The sequence below is a fragment of the Scomber japonicus genome, chromosome 24 (assembly GCF_027409825.1).
Source record: "Scomber japonicus isolate fScoJap1 chromosome 24, fScoJap1.pri, whole genome shotgun sequence".
Lineage (NCBI taxonomy): Eukaryota > Metazoa > Chordata > Actinopteri > Scombriformes > Scombridae > Scomber > Scomber japonicus.
Window position 1 is genome coordinate 15072029 of NC_070601.1, and position 19632 is coordinate 15091660.

The 19632-nt window shown below is 37.9% G+C and overlaps 1 protein-coding gene and 1 non-coding gene across 2 annotated transcripts in view; one reads left to right on the forward strand and one right to left on the reverse strand.

The window, feature by feature from the left end:
* LOC128354215 (cilia and flagella-associated protein 47-like) overlaps positions 1-19632 on the forward strand; it is a 65287-nt gene that overhangs the window by 26240 nt on the left and 19415 nt on the right. The window contains 17 exon segments of the mRNA XM_053314480.1: positions 434-608; positions 1417-1514; positions 3044-3160; positions 3426-3560; positions 4084-4196; positions 5912-6059; positions 6407-6495; positions 6647-6733; positions 7854-7918; positions 8020-8156; positions 13943-14048; positions 14254-14480; positions 14633-14771; positions 15252-15379; positions 15567-15632; positions 15956-16099; positions 17504-17677. Of these exon segments, the coding sequence (XP_053170455.1) occupies positions 434-608; positions 1417-1514; positions 3044-3160; positions 3426-3560; positions 4084-4196; positions 5912-6059; positions 6407-6495; positions 6647-6733; positions 7854-7918; positions 8020-8156; positions 13943-14048; positions 14254-14480; positions 14633-14771; positions 15252-15379; positions 15567-15632; positions 15956-16099; positions 17504-17677 (2148 nt within the window).
* On the reverse strand, positions 16930-17000 carry trnag-gcc (transfer RNA glycine (anticodon GCC)). The gene has a single exon. It is a non-coding gene; the product is annotated as a tRNA-Gly (tRNA).

A 19632-nucleotide genomic window follows, 5' to 3' on the forward strand; every position in this document is an offset into this window, starting at 1 on the left:
GGTGCAGCCTGCACTTTATATTTATAGTGGATTCAATCTCTACCTAAGCCTGATCCACAATACGACTGTCATGGATCAGGGCTGGTTACTGAACCAAGATGGATAAGCTGCAATTTCCATCTGTCAATCCCTTGTACCTTTATACTTTCTCTCTATCTCTCTTTTTCTCTCTGTCTCTCTCTGTTAATGTTTCTCTTTCTCTCTCTTTAAGGCAGGGGTTGTCAGAAATAATTGATACCTATTGACAGTCAAATTAAGGTTGACATAGACTTGACATAGTTTTTTTTTAAAACTCCTAACAGCTTAATGGCCTGAGTGAGAATATTTCCTGATGGGAGAAAAGCTTGTGAATGTGTCTGTCTTTGTGAATGTAATGTAGAATGGTGCTGAAATATATCAAGCTCATCTCAGCGCTGAATATTGGAATATACAGGTGTTGGTGTTGTGTCGGGTATCAGAGAGAAATCTAAACACAACTCTGAGCCAGGAAGATGGAATCCTCCCAGTTGGATCCCGGCTACTGGCCAGTAACATCTACTCTCCCCAAGAACTAAAGTTGCTCTCATGGCTCAACATGCACTACCAGAGCATGAAGAAGACTGTGTGGGGTACAGGTAAGACACACAACATGTTGTTGTTAATTATGGAGGACCACAAGGGTCAGGGAGAGAGGAATAAAGTTTCAGTTATTTATTTCTGTTTTTAAAACTGCATTTTGAAATTGATTTCAAAATTCAATGATTTATTTGGGAATTCATTAATGTATTTTCTAAATGATGTTTTTACTGACTATTTTAAAGCAGTTTTTTATAAATTTATTTTATTTTTTATTTTTAATTCCTCTTTTAATTGTACGATTACTTAGTAATTAATGAAATGCTTTATTCCTCTTTCCATAGTTAATGTATCCACAGGATGAAATAATACAAATCTGTTTCAGTTGTGGCATTAAAAACTCAGCTATTAAAAGTCTATTGGTTAGGCTGGTTAATGATTCATAAGCACAGACAACTCAGCATCAGAAACAGTTTTTTCTGTATTTGTTGTTATTTCTGAGACTATTTCCCTTAGCATGTAAAATTATTATTTAGCAGGTGTTGTGATCGATACAACCACAATCTGTGCAGTCTCTGTTGAGCCCTTTATGAACTGTTTATCGCCTACTGTTGCCGTGTAAACTTCCAAAAAAATCTATTTTCTGTAACTTTTCCAAGAGTTCTTTTTATATATACTATATATATTTTGTACATTTCATACTTTCTGAATTCAGGTAGACCTTGTGAATGTATTTTTTCAACACCCTGAACTTGATTTAATCTGTTCTACAAATTGAGGCTGGATGTTTTTCACTACCTTTTGATATCTTAATATGTATTATTGATTGATAGGTCATTTCTGCATGGTAATGGTTTGCAGGTGGTGTTCCATCAGCACACTGGATAGTGAATTTTGACCTGGACTTGACAGATGGACTGGTGCTTGCTGCTCTGCTTGCTGCTTACTGCCCTTATCTGGTCAGTATGTGTGTGTATGTGTGCACATGTGTGTTTGAGTGTGTCTGCTAATTTTGTGTAGATCCTTTTCAGTGTTTTGTGAGTCAGTGAGGGATGGTGGTTAATGCTTGTAAGTGGCTCTGTGATTGATGTGATGAGGACGCAATTAGTCCTGAACAAGATTAAGGGAGCCTCTTATCATGCTAAGCGCAATTTTGTGTGCGTGAGTGTGAGAGAGAGGTAGAGAGAGAAAGTCCATCTCATTCTGTATGTCAGTGGTGAATGAGCCAGTAGATGTGTTTTGCCTGCAAGAGTCTGATAGGAGAAATTTCAGCATGACATGAATCCCAAACACATCTGTCAATACCCAAACAGCTATGAGCTTTTTGCAAGAAAAAAAGAAGACTCAAAATATTTACTGTGCATACATTGCTAATGAACAGTAGGTAACAGGTTGCCTGTTATTTATTGCTCATTTTGCAACAGGGTTTGGCTTTCTAGTCAACATCCCAAGAAATATACAACAGAGAGAAAACTATAGCTGCAACACATGTCTCATGTACAAACACGTTTTTATTATGAACTCTACCAATATATCAAGCTTAAAAAAGATTCTAAGCTGCTGAGTTACAGACACTCCTAGCCAGAAAACTAGTCTCCTGTGACCACTAAAAGCTCAGGAAAACAAAGAAGATAAAGTTCTATCAATGAGTAAACCCCATTCTCTTACTACCCAACCAGAAACTAGCTCAATCTACATCCACACTAACTTGAGCCCTATATGAAAAAACGCAGCCCTCTCATTCATTTTAATGGTGGCAGTCCAGTGTAATGGGGTTCCCAACGAAGAGATCTCTGGCAGTCACTTACTGCAGGTGCACATTCCTGGTGGATTACTTTTTTAATGGGAAATAAATGTTTGTACTGTTTACCTCGTGATCATCATGATGAAAGGTAATCTACAATCATCACTCTCAGTACTATACAGGCAGTGTTTTGGTTTGTGAGAAGCCTTCAGATTCATTGATCTGTTACTCAAACTGGACTTCCTGGATCATATTTCCTGTCTCGTGTAGTGAACTGATAAAACAAGTGAAAAATCAGATCAGCGGTCCTCTTGGCATCTAATTTTCCAGGTTTTATCTTTAACCTCAAAGATAACCTCTCTTACAACATTAAAATGTGAGAGACAAAGCAGAATACAACCAAAATCTGAAAAGAAACCTTGTAATAGACAAGATCCCATATGTTAAAAGCAGCAAAATGAACCAAACTATTATGGCCAGATTATAACTGACAATGGTAGACAGTAGACACACACAGAAGGTAGTAAAGCCACCAGATACTCCTGGCACCTTACATACTTAGCTGCCAGTGGGCAGATCCACCAAGATGTAATTTCAAACGAAGTGTTCAAAAGCAATTTCATTGTGTTTAATGCTGTTGCTGTTTCATCTCACAAAGATTCAGATCAGTGCATCAAGCTGCATCTGATCGTAAGTAATAGTAATAGTTTTTACATCCCGCTCACCCACTGTTTTCCTAATTAGATCTGCAGCCACTTCCGGAGGATGTACACTACAGCTACATGCCTGGAGCAGATCCTCCACAACAACATCATAGTGGTCCAGGCCTTAAACACACTGTCTCTCAACATGGATGTTCAGGTATATTACAGACCACTTCATCCAGACAATCACGCAGACTTAATGAAAAAAAGTTTTTGTATTAAAACCACCCATGTTTTATGTGAAAGCAATTATTTTGACAGAGAAATATTAACTTATTACTGCATTGATTAGCTTAATGAATAACCTGTAAAACATAACTGGAGATGTTTACTACATCATGCCGATTATGTCAGAGATTAGGCAGTTCATCCTGTTGTGACTGTGCCCCTGTGTGTCCCGTTCTGAGTGTGTGTGTTTTTAGCCGACAGACTTGTCAGATCCCAACCCTGTGCAGATGTTAATGCTGTGTGTTCACCTGTATGAGAGGCTGCCTCAATATCTGCCACTACACACTATCACTCTATCAGGAGGCCTTCACAGCACTTTCAGCAAGCAGGTAACGTACACACACACACACACACACACACACACACACACACACACACACACACAGAACACTGACTTTGGTCTTAGAAGATGCTTGAATAAAATTGAACCGCATCCCTCGTAAATCATTTTAATGAGCACTGGCGAGACGGCAAATGGCTTGGATAATAACCTACTGGTCAGATAATAACACACGCATACAAACACTGCAACTGGGATCACACACAGACACACATTAACAGGATTATAGACACACACATACATTAATAGGATTATAGACACACCCCCATACACACTAACAGGATTACAAACACAGACAAATAGACATTTGGGTAATGATGCACATTGTCAGGTTAAGCCACATTATACGCCTAACAAAAATAGATGTCAGTTTGTCAATGCTAAGCAAGATGGGTGTCATTTTTGTATTGTTTTCTGACACTAACATTTGTCTGTGTGTTGTGTGCGCTTGTCTATAAAAAGCACTTCATCGTGGTTCTGTGTGTGTTCTTGTGTTTGTGTGTGTATTGCAGGTGCGTTTAAAAAGCCCATCCTCTAAGCCTGTCAAATACCAGGCCTTCCTTTTAGGAGAGGATGCCCATCTCTTCTCACTCCCTGATGGTTCCACTGTCACCATTCCTCCAAAGTATGTCTTTTTAGTAAGAAAATGAAATTCAAAGTATACTATCAAAAATACCTCAAAGTCAGTGTTTACGTAAAGTCAGTGTTGCCTCAGGAGAGCAGCCCACCCCCAAACGGGACTCCTTGCCCCCCTTAAAGATAGGATGAGATAATGCCATTTGTATCGATATGGTTTGATGTTGACTTAAAATAGATAACTCATTTCTTCCATAAAGCTGTGCCAGTATTAGCATCACTCCTCTCTTTCTCTCTCTGTGCAACCTCACCCCTCCCTCTCTCACAACTTCTCCTGCAATAGGTGGGTCACAACAGCGAAGTGTCGACAGGTTATGATAAACAGTTGTGTTAGTTGTGAATGGAGCCACACTAGATAACTAGCCTGTAGTTAACTAGCCATGTTGCCAAACAGCTCACGTCTGCTGTCTGCTCATAAACACAGACGCAGACAAACACAGACAGATGCATTAGCCGCCCACCCCATGGTAGTTAAACTCGGGAAAACACTGAAAATAATATGGAAACATGCAGTTTCCATACAGTTGCTAGAATCTAGGTTTTGTTAATTCGGTTTTTTGATCACATACATTACCTGTAAAAACGTATTTACAAAATATACAAAGTCACACATGAGCACCAAAGCAAGTGCAAGTTAGCATTTTGTTGAGCTTATAGAGTCTTTGGCCTTGCTGTTTTTTCCTTTTTACCCTATGAGTCCCATTCACTTCAAATGATTTCATTGTCTTTAAGGAGAATTTCAGATCTCCTGCAATTTTTCTTAAGATTGACCTTCACTAAGTAAAGTAATCACAGACTGTCCTCTTCACCCTTAGATTGAAGAATTATAAACGTGTATTGTATGTGCCTATTTTTATGCTAATCATGGATGAAAACTGATGACAGAAGGTTAAAAGAAACATCTTACAAGGACATCTTTATACTTAGGCAAGTGGTCTAGTATTGCATTATAACCAGCTTGGGATTCAGACTGAAATCGCCTTGCCTTGGGGCACTAATTGAAATTTGCATGTTTTCCATTTGCATGATTTTTCCATCTTAACTTAATTTACAGGTAATTATCTGCTTTATTACACATTCTGTATATAATGAAATACCAAGTATTTATAGACTTGTTTTTCCAGGTTACAGCATAAGTAATCTTAAAAAAAAAGTGATATTACTGAATTATGGTTGTTGGTAATTATGAAACATTGGTACATGCCTTTGTAGTTTGCATCAAGAGTGGATATTCAAAGTTGATTAAAACTGGTATCGTTAGTAAGGAAGTGCTGTCTTTGCATCTGTAATTCCATCTGTACTTCCAAAATAACTTGTTTTGGGCAGACCAGCTCCCTGCCAAGAATAGGAAAAACCCTTCTCAACTTCTTCAGCCTAGAACCCAAATTGAGTATGTTTAGTCTTGCCCTGAGACTGTAGCTCATTAAAATGTACCAGTTTTGCTCTCAAGTGAGGCCTCTATAAAAATAGCCCATGTCCCATTTTTGAATGCCATGCTTTACTTTACGTCTTTAAGGACAATGGCATTATGCAGAAACATAGTATTATAATTCTGCTGATTCATCACTGTCATAACCTGAAGATGGGGGGTTGTACAATAAAATTAATGTGTTGTAAAAAAGCGCTGCAGAGGGCATTCTGATTCCCCTAGAACAGAGGCTAAATTATCTGATAATTTGCTGTTGGCTGTGATGGATTTTACAGGGCGAGCACTCAACTTACTGTCCAGTACAGATGCTCTTTCCTTCAGCCCATGGAGGCTGTCCTTCTGCTCATCTCCAGCTCTGCTTGTCTGCGTGCCACCACTCTCACCTTCAGCCTGAAGACCCACGTCAGTCACATCACACCCACAGTGAGTACACCACTTCTGAATAGTTCATTAGCTTGCTGGTTGACAATGAGGTTGCCTGGCTACTGATACAGCAGTATGGAATAAACTAAAGGTCTGACTGCCTGATCAATAAGTGGACTGGTGCTATGGATATTAGTTGGCTTCAAGGCTCACTTACTAATTGAATTGCTTTTGATTGCTCGTTAACACTAAATCACCAATCACTCATTTGATGTCTACTCACATGCCACACAGAGTTTGGAGATGACTGTTTGTTCTGGAGGCTGGTTGCTGCATAGTGGTTGGCTACAGCTGTAGGTTGATATAACTAGATGACCAACTGTCTGCTTCCTTCTGTCTCTCTTCAGAATACTGTCAAATGCGAGTCTCCATGCTATACATTGAAAGTCACCCAAGTGCCAATAACTAACCCTTTCAATAAAGAAGCCAAGTTCAGGTAAGACGTGTATAAAAAAAAAATCAGCAGCAATGAGGTTTTCTAGAGTCAGAGAAAGTCCTGGTACAATATGTTTTTGGAGTCATGCTGTTACATTGAAGATTCTCTGCTGTGTGTGTTTTTGTTTGTGCATATGTGTGTGTGTGTTTAGGGTGGTGCTGATGGAGACTATGTTCAACCCACTGGAGCCTGAAAAGAAAAAAGACAGCCTCCTTCAACAGGCCTCTTCTAAAGCCAAGTAACACATGCATGCATGTTATCAACACTTAGCACAGGAACAGCTAACACACACATTAAATCAAACACATCAATACCCACATTGTATAATGCGTAATTAAGAATAATTGAGGTAAAGGATCATTCTGTAGTTTTCAAATTGTCCACAAATGCCATGAAAATTGCCACTTGCCAAAGCCAATCATGTGTTCATCCGTCTCACAATACTCTGACCTTCCACATAAATCTTTAAAAACAACTCACAAATAAATAGTTGCATTTTCAGGAAAGGTTCAGTATTTTACAACAACAGCTGGTCACTGTAGTTTTCAGCAAACAATATTCAAACATTCATTTGTTGAGAACTATTTTCAGCAATGCTCTAATGAGTATTTCTGGCAGTAGGAGAGTGTGTGTGGCTTTGATTCAAAAGAAACTACAGTGTGTGTGTTCACATTGATGAAGGAACATGTCACCCAGTGTGACAGTGTGACTCATTGATGTGTTTTTAATATATTTTGGACAACACACTCATTGTTAGTGTGGATCTTTTCGTGGGATTTATGATGATGATAGTTGATTATGGAAACCACTTAGCAGTTGATCACAGATACAATGATCAACTGCTGCAATGATCAAAAGGCTTAAGACAGAATCGCTCCTATACAAATGCTGTAACTAATTTGCTTATAGTGATCAAATAGTTCACTTTCAGTGTTCGTTTTGGGTCTTTTCATACATGACAACATGACATCTACAAACAAAGGCACCATCACCAATCAAATAGTCTGTAAACAAAAGAAATAGCCTGCTTCACAGTAAATATGATCATAAGAGCTTATTTGCCACAAAGACATACTGTTCCTCCAGCTAGCTACTTCTTCAGAAGGCGAGGTAAAGTATAAGATCGATGCTCAGGAGAGCACTGGGTTGTCATCAAGAGTAGCTGGTTAGTATGCATCTCTCACCACCTGGGACGTCTTCAAAGCCAAACATTTCTGCTCCTCCTTCTAATCAGGAGTTGACGATGAGGATTTGAAGCACGACTGAGGTCATCTCTGGTTCACCCGAATCAGGTTATGTAGTCTGATTGATATCCACGTACGAATTATTATGATTTTCTTTCCTCCTCCCTCTTACAGTATAGAAAATATGACACCAGACAAGAGCTGTGGGGAGGAGATGGAAGGGAAGTGCTCAAATCCCAGTAAGTCCAGCCATTAAAATGCACACATAATTGTTTATGCTTGTGTGTGAGTACTATGTGTGTGTGTTTTGGTCTACATACACATTTGTGTGTGTTTCCAGATGGTGAAGGCAGTGACTTCCTGTGTGAAGTGAGGAGTGTTTGTCTGAAGTCAGGCCAAGCAGACACACTGACCATTAACTACCTGCCCTTCTGCCTAGGCAGCAAGTACTGCTCCATCCTGCTAGTTTGCCCACAGGTCAGTGTGTGTGTTCATGTATATCTGGGTTGACTGTCAATTCCTTTAAATGTTGTTTTTAATAACTGACTATTAACTTTTCACTTCTGAAACAGAAGACAGCTATGAACACTAACTGATAAGTCTCTAATTTGACAGACTGTGGAGAGAACCTACTTTGCATGTTAAATTAAATTATAATTAACTGAATGAAATCTTCATTCTAAAGTGTGTGTGTGTGTTCATCAGTGGAATTTAATTCTCTGTCTACAAAACTCTACAACACTCTGGTTCCATTACAGCAAAGTGCAAAATAGAAAATGCTTTGAGCTACAACCAAAATACCAGGTGCTGAATTTGTAGACACACAAACTAATAATAACAATTCTGATTCCAAAAACAGTATAACTCTGTGTTAGGAATGTACTGCATGGATATAGATGGAATTATTTTATGGTGCACAGAAGGGAGGAAACAGATGGGAGGTTCATTCAAATTAAGCAACACAAAGCCGGTTGTTGTATTTTGGTTGAAGTTTGGTCCTAGATGTTGTATGAAAGTATATGTCTCAGAACATCAATCTGCTGCTGCTTTGGTGATTTTATCAACAAGATCAAACTAAATACTTGCTGCAAATGTACTGCAATAACAGATTAATGCTTGAATATAAATAAAGGTATCTCAATTAAACACTCCAAACAAAAAGGAAAGCCAGTAAATCAGTCTGCATTGATCTATGAATTTATATGGGTGATTTTTATAGTATCTGTTGTCCATAGCTGCTTTATACTGTATGAAAAGCTTCTCCTTCAATTCATTAACATTTCTGCAGCATCTGAAGCCAGCAGAGGAGATATGTTGATAAATCTGAAGCCTCTGGTTATAGAAGTGCTGCACCAGAGCGCAGTGCTATTACACATGAATCTTTACGCTGTTTACTCTCATTAAATTGGCTGAAAACAACACCAGGCTGCTACAGAATAACGTACATCAGACTGGTCAGTTATAACTCGATATTCTGCCTGTTTATGAAAGAGACGTCAGATTATGTTTTTAAAGATCTATACTGAATTTCACAATACAAATTCAGTATAATTAAGCAATAAAGTGAAACCAGTGCCAAAGAGCATCCATAAAGTCCATATAATCTATCATTTCCATCATTTTTAAACACACAGCACCTATAACAATTTATCTTCTATAACGCAATACATGGCAAATGCAATCCAGACTTCCTGAGCTCTGTAACAGTCCATTAGAGGATGCTGCTGTTTCTCATCATCATTGCAGTAAATCATTTGACATTCTTTTGTTGTGACATGACAACACCAAGACACAACAGCTGTAACAGGAAGTCTTCCCACAGATATCAGCCACCAGACAACCCAAACGCTCTCTGACAGATTCTTACTTAGATTTTTTAATCGCATCTGTGCCTTCATTATTATTAATTAAACCTCCTTATTGAAAATCATTTATTTGATGATAAATCATTTTGCTGGGTGAACCACCCCAGTCTATTTGTAAATGTTGCTGTTGTGTAATACAATCTGCATGTAATGATTTATAATCAAATCAAGTCAGTCCTATTTATACAACACCAAATCACAACAGAAGTTATGTCGGGACACTTTTCACATAGAGCCTTTTTCATTTACTAAGAACCAACATTCCCCTGTGAGAAAACACTGAATGAGGGCCATGTCTTTTTTGCCTCTTCTGTTTTTTTCCACATTGAAAGATCTCCAACCCAGAAAGCATTTCTTCTGATGGCTGTGATATGTTTCTATTTATACACTTGACTAATCACCTTTGACCAGGTGCAAGGAGATTGATCAATACAATTTTATACTCTTTATCTATCAAGAATAAATCACATTGTCACAATCATTTAATGAGAAGAAGTAAACAATATTTTATGGGTAACAGTGGATATAGGATTAAGGTTTTGACAATATTATGTACACTTATATTGTAATTAGTATCTTAATTTTCCCATTTCTGCACTTAACTTAATTAACTTACAAATAATCAGACCAAGTATTTTTATTCCATGTTTGTCAGGATATAGTTTTGCTCCAGGTATATTTTCATGTAGAGTTAAATGATCAGTTAAAACGTCCACCTCTGCCTGCTTTTTTATAATGCCAGTAACAATGTCTTTGTAGATTTGTTTAATTAGGGGGCTGATGGATAAAATATAAAGAGCTGGACTCAATGGACAGGCCTGCTTCACACCTCCCTCTACTTCAAAACACATTGACATTCACACAGACACTTGATTTTAAATACAAACACATTAGCATGTGAATAAAGCTACCAGGAAAGCTGTATGCTTTAATCACAGCCCAGAGATCACAGATCAATGGAAATGTATTCAAATGCTTTTTTGATCAAGACCAATAATATAAAACTCTTACAATTCATCAGGTTTGTGTAAGATTTATCTTAAAATGCTAAGGTTGTCCCACATTACCAATCCTTTGATTGCACACATTTGTTTTTATCTATAATATCCTCTAATATATCATTAAGTCTATTGATAATTTCATAGTCAAAATTCACAACAAGCTGTAATGAAGGGATCCTGAAAAAAGTCCTGAAAAAGTTTACACAGTTGCAATACAAGTTTCCATTTTTCTCATATGCAGTAACGCATACATTTCTAATAACTTCTCTTTTCATATTTTCACAGAAAACAGCATCACCATTTGTTTTTTATGAATATAATGAACTTGCTTTGAAGATTTTTTTGTCTAGATCTAATAGCATGAACAAGGTTACCTCTTTTATCTATTTGGGATTGTTTATATATATTTGTATAATAATTCATAATTAAGGTTGTTTTTAAGTTTAATATTGTTTCTTCATCTATAGATGATCTTTATTTCTTGTGCTTCAAACTAATATATTGATTTATAAGTGCATCATGCTTTCTGTTTATAAGTTTATTGCATTCTTAATATTTACATTTAAAGAAATCTTGTATTCTTTATTTTATTATGTCCCATAGATTTGTATCAGATTTAGCTAGAATATTTAATTGAATCACTTTATGCATTTCCTGTTATAAATTCATTATTAGATCTTTATCTTTAAAACACTGTGTATTAAGTTTCCAGAAGCCTGTTAGCTAAGGTTCTAGATGACAAAGAGTTTTTTAACTCAAAGATGGTCAGAGAAGTAATTTAAAATGTTATATATTATACTTTTTATTGTCATCATTATTATTATTATTATTATTATTATTATTATTAGTAGTAGTAGTAGTAGTATTATCAGTGTTGGGGAACATTACTTTTAAAAGTAAATAATTACATTACAAAGTTACTTCCATTAAAAAGTAAGTAGTTACATTACAGCATCACCTTCTGAGAAAAGTAACTTGGTAAAGTACTTTTGCGTTACCGAAAGTGAAAACCCCTTGGTAATTCCTTGCGCATGTTGTTTCAGTCAAGACCTCCTTTAACCATGATGAGTACCATCATCACACAGCCAAGTCTGGTCCATAATCTGTAAATCTTTACCCTAATAGCAGGAATGTCTTTATTGGACTAAAGTGGCTTCTAAAACATATGCCCACATACAAGTTATAAAACTACAAACACATCCCTAAATCACTGCAACAGGCTAACAGGCTTGTTACCCGGGCACAACAGACATGTCACTGTTATGTTCTTGCTCTTATTTCCTCCCATAAAATCAAAATAATGTGAATATTTCTATGACATGAATGCAAAAGTTACAGGAGTAGTTGGTTAAAAAATAACGGATTACTTTTTTGAAAATTTAACTAAATAACTTAAGTACTTAAACTGCTGATCTAACGTGTTAGATTACTTTTTTGATGTAACGAGTAATGTAAGTACTTTGTTATGCGCTACCCCCAACACTGATTATTATTATAGATTTTTTTTTTGTTTAGGTTTGTCCTCAGGAATCAGTCTGTACACTCTGCGGCTGACTCTGTCATTTTCTTCAGTTACTGTATTAAAATCAAGCTAAATCAAGTTAAGTCTGGTTACCAGAGCTCATCTTAGCCTCTTTTTCAGCTTTCTTTTTTAGCAAAAGAGGCATCTTATGTTTGATTCTTGAAACACGCTGTGGTGCAACCCCTGTTTTATAACATTAATTATTAAACTATGTGACCATTTACAAGCTTTGCTTCTTTAATAATTTACAAGAATTATAGCTGAAATTGAGTCAGTCTGATGGAATCATGAACTGCTTCACCAAATACATGTTTTATTTGTATTTCTATCTTTATTACAGTAACTAACTGATAGAAAATTGTACTGCATCTGTCTTTGGCTGCAGATTTGTGGTGATGTGTATTCATGTCGGCACACAAAGCTGTCGTTATCATGCTAACTGTGATTGGCACAGCTGTTTCAGAGCTTTGAGAGCAGTGATGTGACTAGCTGAGAGAGTATTCGATAATCGCCACAGCTTCTGATCTATATTCACTTTCTCCCTTTTGCACATTGTTCTGCTGCAGATACATAGAATGAAAATAGCAGATGTGTATGGAGACACCCACAAGACCTACCATGTAGCATTTGTTGTTGCACTTCCACATTTAAAATAGGGCCTTAACAACTTTAGACAGAAGAATGACCAGAAAATTACATGATTTTACAATTTGAAAAAATGCTTAATGTCCCTCCTGAAATAATAATATTATGACTCTTCTACAACATAAATACAGAACACTACATTACTAGATAAAATAGGGCAATGTGACTGTCAATACAGCTGTCTGCAGGCTGAAGAATGGCTATAGAAGGCAGAGGGGAGTGACATTTACTGGGGAACAAGTCTTAAGTTAATGCAAGAGGAAGGAGAGCAGATGTCAGGGTTAGACACATGCATCACTAAATCCTAACAACGATGACTATAAGAAAAGTGACCTGATGGAATCACATTACATACTACGCTTTAACAGCAATATATCACTCAGTAATTCAAAGCTTACCTCAAGAGAAAGAAGGCAGGGTGGTTCTTCCTCTTGGCAAACTTTTCAGTGACTCTGATGGTAAAATCCTGTAGCTGCTGTTTGTATGTGCTGTCAATTTGGGTAGAAATGTTTACTCGGCCAAGCAAGCCCAACTTTACCACACTCTCGAGATGTCTCCCACTGCTTTCATGTTTGGATGCTGGAGACTCTGAAAACCTGCTTTTAACAAGGTGCCATCGCCCCAAAAAACACACAGGAAGCAAAAATAGCACCTTCTTGGACAAGCTGGAAGTTAACCATATTTTCGTAGACAGCCACTCCACATTAAAGCAAGTATTTATAACAATGTCCCATAACTGGTGTGAAACAAGGTATTTAATCTCATCCACATCCGCAGAATTTGAAATTTGTGTCCTAGAATATAGTTCACTTTGTCGATAATGGCAGTTGCTTTCCAGTAGAAATACAACTTCTGCTAACTGTGAGTTAATAATGAAAAGTTACTAAACAAAAATAACCAATTAAATAGTAGCTGGGCAACAGACATTCATCCCCACTTGGCATCAAGTGTATGCCACCTGCTTTAATTGCCGTAGGCTTTTGGCATGCATATTGTTGTTTTCCTGCAATCAAAGCATTTGATGTTGTGAGATTAAGGCTGACCCACCATAGCACTTACTGGAGTGTAGTTAAAAACACCCTTTTAAAACTATTGTATTAAGCGACTGACCTCAAAATGTATAATCATAATAAATAACAGCAGCAACCGTATATTATTTATGTTTTTTTTTTCTCTGCCCCACTCTCTCCAAATGACACATCCTTCATATCTGTTTCTGTGTCCTTGTAGGTGGGCGATATGGTCTATTTGGTGAAGGCCACAGCAGAATTACCTCCTCCTTCCCCTCTCACTGCCAGGCCCAGTTCAAACATAGTTCCCAACCTCAGCAACCCTGGTAGGAAAGCTGTCACACAGATAATGCTCTTACTGCATTTTAGCTGTAGCACTATACACATGGAACTGATTGTTGTATACTGTAGCTTTTCTTCCATGGACCAAACATTGGGGCTCCACTCACCATCATACTCACTAATTATTATTATTATTCAAAAAAAATTAAGAAAACCTTGTGTAATATTGATGTTTTTCCTCATCAATAGACCCCAATAGTTGTGTATCAGTACTGCGACTACACTGCAAGGTTGGACAGGTGTGTGAGGAGTTGATGCGTGTGCCCCTGATCAATATGGTCTGGGAGCAAGCTCTGGCCATCTGTGGTCAGCACATCATTGGTATTGATGAATACAGGAGACGGATTCTGACCCACACTTTTCATAGCAGCACTCTGAGGGCAACTGCAGCAGCGCTCAAACTCTCCAAACAACAGGTACAGACACATACACACCCTGGAAAGTGTGATCTTTATGTATACAGTTGTAAGCTGTGTATGGCTATAGGCGAGTCGCAAAGCAGACAAGATGTTTTCTCCATTACCCACATTTTGTTTGTTGGACCTCTTCTTCTCTTGCCTTCTGTTAGGCACAGCTGAGAAGTGGTGACCACAGTAAACAGGTGGAGTACAGCGTGGAGGTTTCTTTGCCACAGTACTTCACTTTACCCAATACTGTTACAATACCTATAGAAGAAGACACCAAGATACCAGGGGAGAATCTTGCAGGTACATATATATCATATCATACATATCCCCAAAATACCTCAATCCAGTCACACCGGGTCATACATAAGGATGTGGTCAGTCATTCATAAATCAATATTTGTATGTCCATTAAAAGCAATATGTGTTGCTGTAATTGACACTATTTCGGTGTTTGAAGTTAAGCTGATGCTGAAGTATTGAGCAAATTAAGAGAGTATCTTTCAAAGTTTGTCTTTTTAGTACAGAATGCTTCACTGCAGTTCAGCAAGGAAATGCTGTCCACCAAATCACAAAAAACGGAATTTTGTACAAAAAAGACCGCACTGACTGCCTGGCTACCTTTTTATGTAGCACATAGATGATCCATTTAGCCATCCCAGCTTTTAATTTGATGTCATATTCCACTCTTGCTGATATTAAATACTTATTTAACTGCTAATTGTCCTTCTTTGATTGTCCACCTCTTCCCCTCCCTGAATTTCCTGCCTCTCTATTCAATAGCTTGTGGCTGTGTGGACATCCCTTTACGGTTCCAGGCAGACTCAGTGGGGCATTTCACTTGTCAGGTTGTCCTGACATCCTGGTATGATATCAGGGTATACCTGCTAGAGGCATTGGTTACTTCACAGGTAGATAATGAATGATTTAGGAGTTTAGTAAACCTGTAAAATGAATATTTACATAACAGATTAATGTAGTTAAATCACAGCATAGAGTATAAGATGACTTGTGGTCATTATCTGCATATGCAGTATCAGAACACTGCATTACATTACAGCATTAATGCTACTAATTCTACATCATTTGTTACCACAGGGAGGATCTGTCCACTTGGACTTCATTTCACCAGCTCACCGTTCAGTTACGCAAGACATTCCACTGGTGAGTGCCAAGGGGAAATTCTTGTGCATTAATCACTATATGTGTGCTGTTAATTAAGGACAAGCCTTTAAGTGTGATTTTAGATATTAGTTCCATAAAGAGAGACATTTCTTGGAAGGGAGCTTTAATCGTGCAGCCAATTAAAGTGACATAAATTATCATCATCAGATTGCTTGGTTTAAACTAACATAATGAAAATATTTTGGTTACAGAAGTGTACATAATGTTATATTTATAGATTTGTGAATTTTAATAAAATGTTTCCAAATTGTTTAATATTGGTGAGGTCAAGTCAGATTATTAGGTCTGTGTGTCTCTTACAGCACAATGAGACCCAAAAAGACTGGAAAATGCAGGCTGCGGTGTATGGTGAAGGATTCCACGGCCCAAAGGTTTTGACTGTACCAGCAGGGACAAAAGCTTGCTACCCCCTCACCTTTCATCCTTCTGCACAATGCATTGTCACGGTAATCATTGTTTTGTTGTTGTGGTTCCATTATTTCTTTGTGTATTTCTTGCATACTTCCTGTCCTCCTTTGTCACAATCTATTTTTTAACATCTTTAACATCTACACTTTCTGACTGTGAAATCATACAACATCAACAACACTTACGAGAAAGCCCACTTTACAAATCTCTTGCCACCAAGGCTCATCTACCAAGCCCTCATATTTGGCCTTTCATCTCATTAGCATCCTCCATTGCATCCTCCCAGGGAACAGTGAGCTCAAGTATGACCGCTTATCTCAATGCAGCAGCACACTGTCTGGCCTGTTCGGTTGTTAAGATGATATCTTGGAATTAAGCTTCCTCTGTGGCCAGCATCATCTTCCAGTGCTTTTTTAAGAAGCACAACGGACACATTTCCCTGCAAGCAAACTTTCTTCCTTTGATAAACATCATTTTGATGACAGCGTTCTGCAATTTAGAATGGTTGTTGATCCCCTACAGTGATGACTGAATACCTCACTACTTCTTTCACTTAGAGAGGACATGGAGTTGAAAGACAGTTTTTTCTTCTTCTCAGCATAATTCATGTGCTTAATCATCAGAGAAGCAAGATGTTTTTTATAACCTATAATAAAAAACATTTGTATTATAGGTTTTTGTCCATCCCATAAATCACATCTCCTTCTACATCAGCAATTTAGAATATACTTAGAGATATGGAGGATAACACATGACTAACTAAATAAATAAATTCAGAAAAAACAAACCCTGTATGTACTGTCATTGTCCTGGTTGTAGTAAGGATTTACTGTAAAAATGAATGGGTGGGATAAAAAAAAAAGTGTGTTGCATTGGCCGGGAATCGAACCCGGGCCTCCCGCGTGGCAGGCGAGAATTCTACCACTGAACCACCAATGCATTGCTGTGAGGAAGAAGGGGGGTGGAGCCTAAATACAAGCCATACTGCAGGCTGTTGCTGAATTCATTGTTGCACTGGCTCTCTGTATCTCCTGCCTTCCTCCGTCCCTCATTTCTGTTACACTCCACAGACTTAGCCTTAATATGTTTTTTTTCTATAAAATATGATAATGCCAACAAAATGTTGTCATTAAAATTAACTACAGTGAGCAAAGTATGTGTTGTATCTTATGTACACAATTGAGAGAGCATAAGTAATATGTTTGTGCTGGGAGTACTATCTTGTCTTTCCAATATAGTGTATTTTAGACTTTTTTATGTTGTGTAGTTACTTGTTCTGAGCTTTGTAATCAGCCACGTTTGAGTGTTAGCATGTGAGAACACTTGACTGCAGCTGGGACTGCAACTCTGTCTGTTTGTTATTGTTACTCCGTGTGCACACTTCACACCAAACACCAGTTTGTGCATGTTTGACTGCCCAGACTTTATCCCTACCCCCACAGGGCAAGCTGTCCTTACATAATGACTGCGACGGTACTCGGCACGTGTTTACCCTCAGAGGAGTGGGAGAGCACCCCCTGCCTGTGGACCATGTGGTATTACACTGCCCTGTAGGAAAGTCAACACACACACAGCTGGATGTCCCCAACTACACCCAGAACACACTCTCTCTCAAGGTATGCAAATATGTAAACAGTTGAGCACACATTCAAATAAGCGCTACACGTACTGCCGCAAGCTGACAGGGTCTAGCCTGATGTACACAACACATACATTTTAAAGGAAAACACTCATTTTCATTAATACCTTTTTGTGTTCATAGAAATCAAACCAGTTATCAGCAAGTCAGAGATTATCTTGAGAAAGAGATAAAAAATATATATTTTCAGATAAACCTAGTAGAGTAATTGTGACACTTTGTAATACAAATAAGAACAGTGTTAGCATAGGGATATCAGTGCTTTATCAAGGTTTGGCACATTATGTTAGATATAAATAGGAAACAAAACTGCAAATGGGAAAACACAATGATGACTGGTACAATATATGTAAGGTACATGATATAACCACTAGCTTCAGGCTGGTAAAAGTGTTCTTAGTTTATAGATTCTTAATTTCTCCTAAAAGTAAAATCCAATTTTTTTTTACCATTCGTCAATTGTACTGGAGACTGTATGGAAAAAATTGTGGATCACATTTTTGGGATGATGTGTGGGCAGTGCTGAAAGTGATATCCAAGACATTCTGTGTGTTGTGCTGTATTTAGTTATTCTGATAAAGGACGAACACACTTAAATGAGGGTCGATATCTTGTTAGAAAAAATCACAAGGAATTGGTAGAAAGTGGACTTTTTATAAAACCCCTCACAAGCACTAATGGCGGACACAAACACATAAACGATGGAGGGCTTGGAGGTGATGGTGTACTTGCTGCTGTATGTGCCTTTTTGTCACACACAAAGCAAGAAAACTGAGCCGAATGGCTGTAACGTTGTTGCCATAACCGTTGCAAGACAATTGTAAAGTATATCGTGAACTTTCTAGGTCATCACTCACACAGACTAACATTAATGGAGCAGAGCAGTGAACTCCAGCAGTAACAAAAAAGTGTGAAGGATGACCAACACAAAATGCAGCATTAAACAACTCTGAGGTGAAGAAAATAACTGTGCTCAGCCTGTCTCACCTCAACAGCCCTGTGCCTGCTCAATATGTTGGACAGCAATGGCTTCTAACAGAGCAGCAGAGAGGTTGCTCTCCACTGCTGGAGACATGACGTTAATAACAACACAGCAGAGCACTCTACCTCCCCCTCAGTTTATTATTTTCACACAGGCAGGAGACTGTAAGCTTACAAACTTATTAATTCAGTAATCAATGCAATTAACTCTATAAAATAAAAATGCTTGGAGCCATTTATCTTTATTGCCATTTATGTATCATAATGTATTTCAGTGGAATAAGGACACCAGTGAATGGTTTGGCACAAAGTATACTGGAGAAAAACTGAAAATAGTGCCCACTTCTCTATTCATTCAATCAAGAATAGATTTTGAATCAAATGGGCACCCAGGTATTGGGATAGTATCAAATTGGGACAGTATATTGTACCAGGCCTATAAAATAAACAATCATAATAATCTTATTCAAAATAAGCACACCTCTTCCTCAATTTACACAAGGAGGGTGGTACTGTATGTGAGATGCCTCACTCATGTTATTAGAGAACCGGGGTTACCTCTGTAGCTTAAAGGTGGGGGGCTGCTAGGTCAGGGGGAGATACACCAAAGCAGGGCTCTTCAGTATAAATGTGGGATTAGGCTGCACCACAAGTGCGTCTCCTGTGGCAAACTAAAGAGAGTCATCCTTTTGGTTGACTGAATATAAGTGGAATGAACAAAGGAGTGAAATGTGTGTCAACATTCTGAACTTGTATGACCTGAGGTATCTGTTCAGAGTCTGTAAAAGCTCTACAGTCATATAGGCCAGCTTCACAATTATGAGCACGACTCCTTATATATCACGTGACCATAAATATCAATGGGCTGCTAATGCTTTTCACTCACACACCGCATGCATGATACTATTACATTATGGTGGAATTATGTTGAGTCATCAACTACTGCATCAA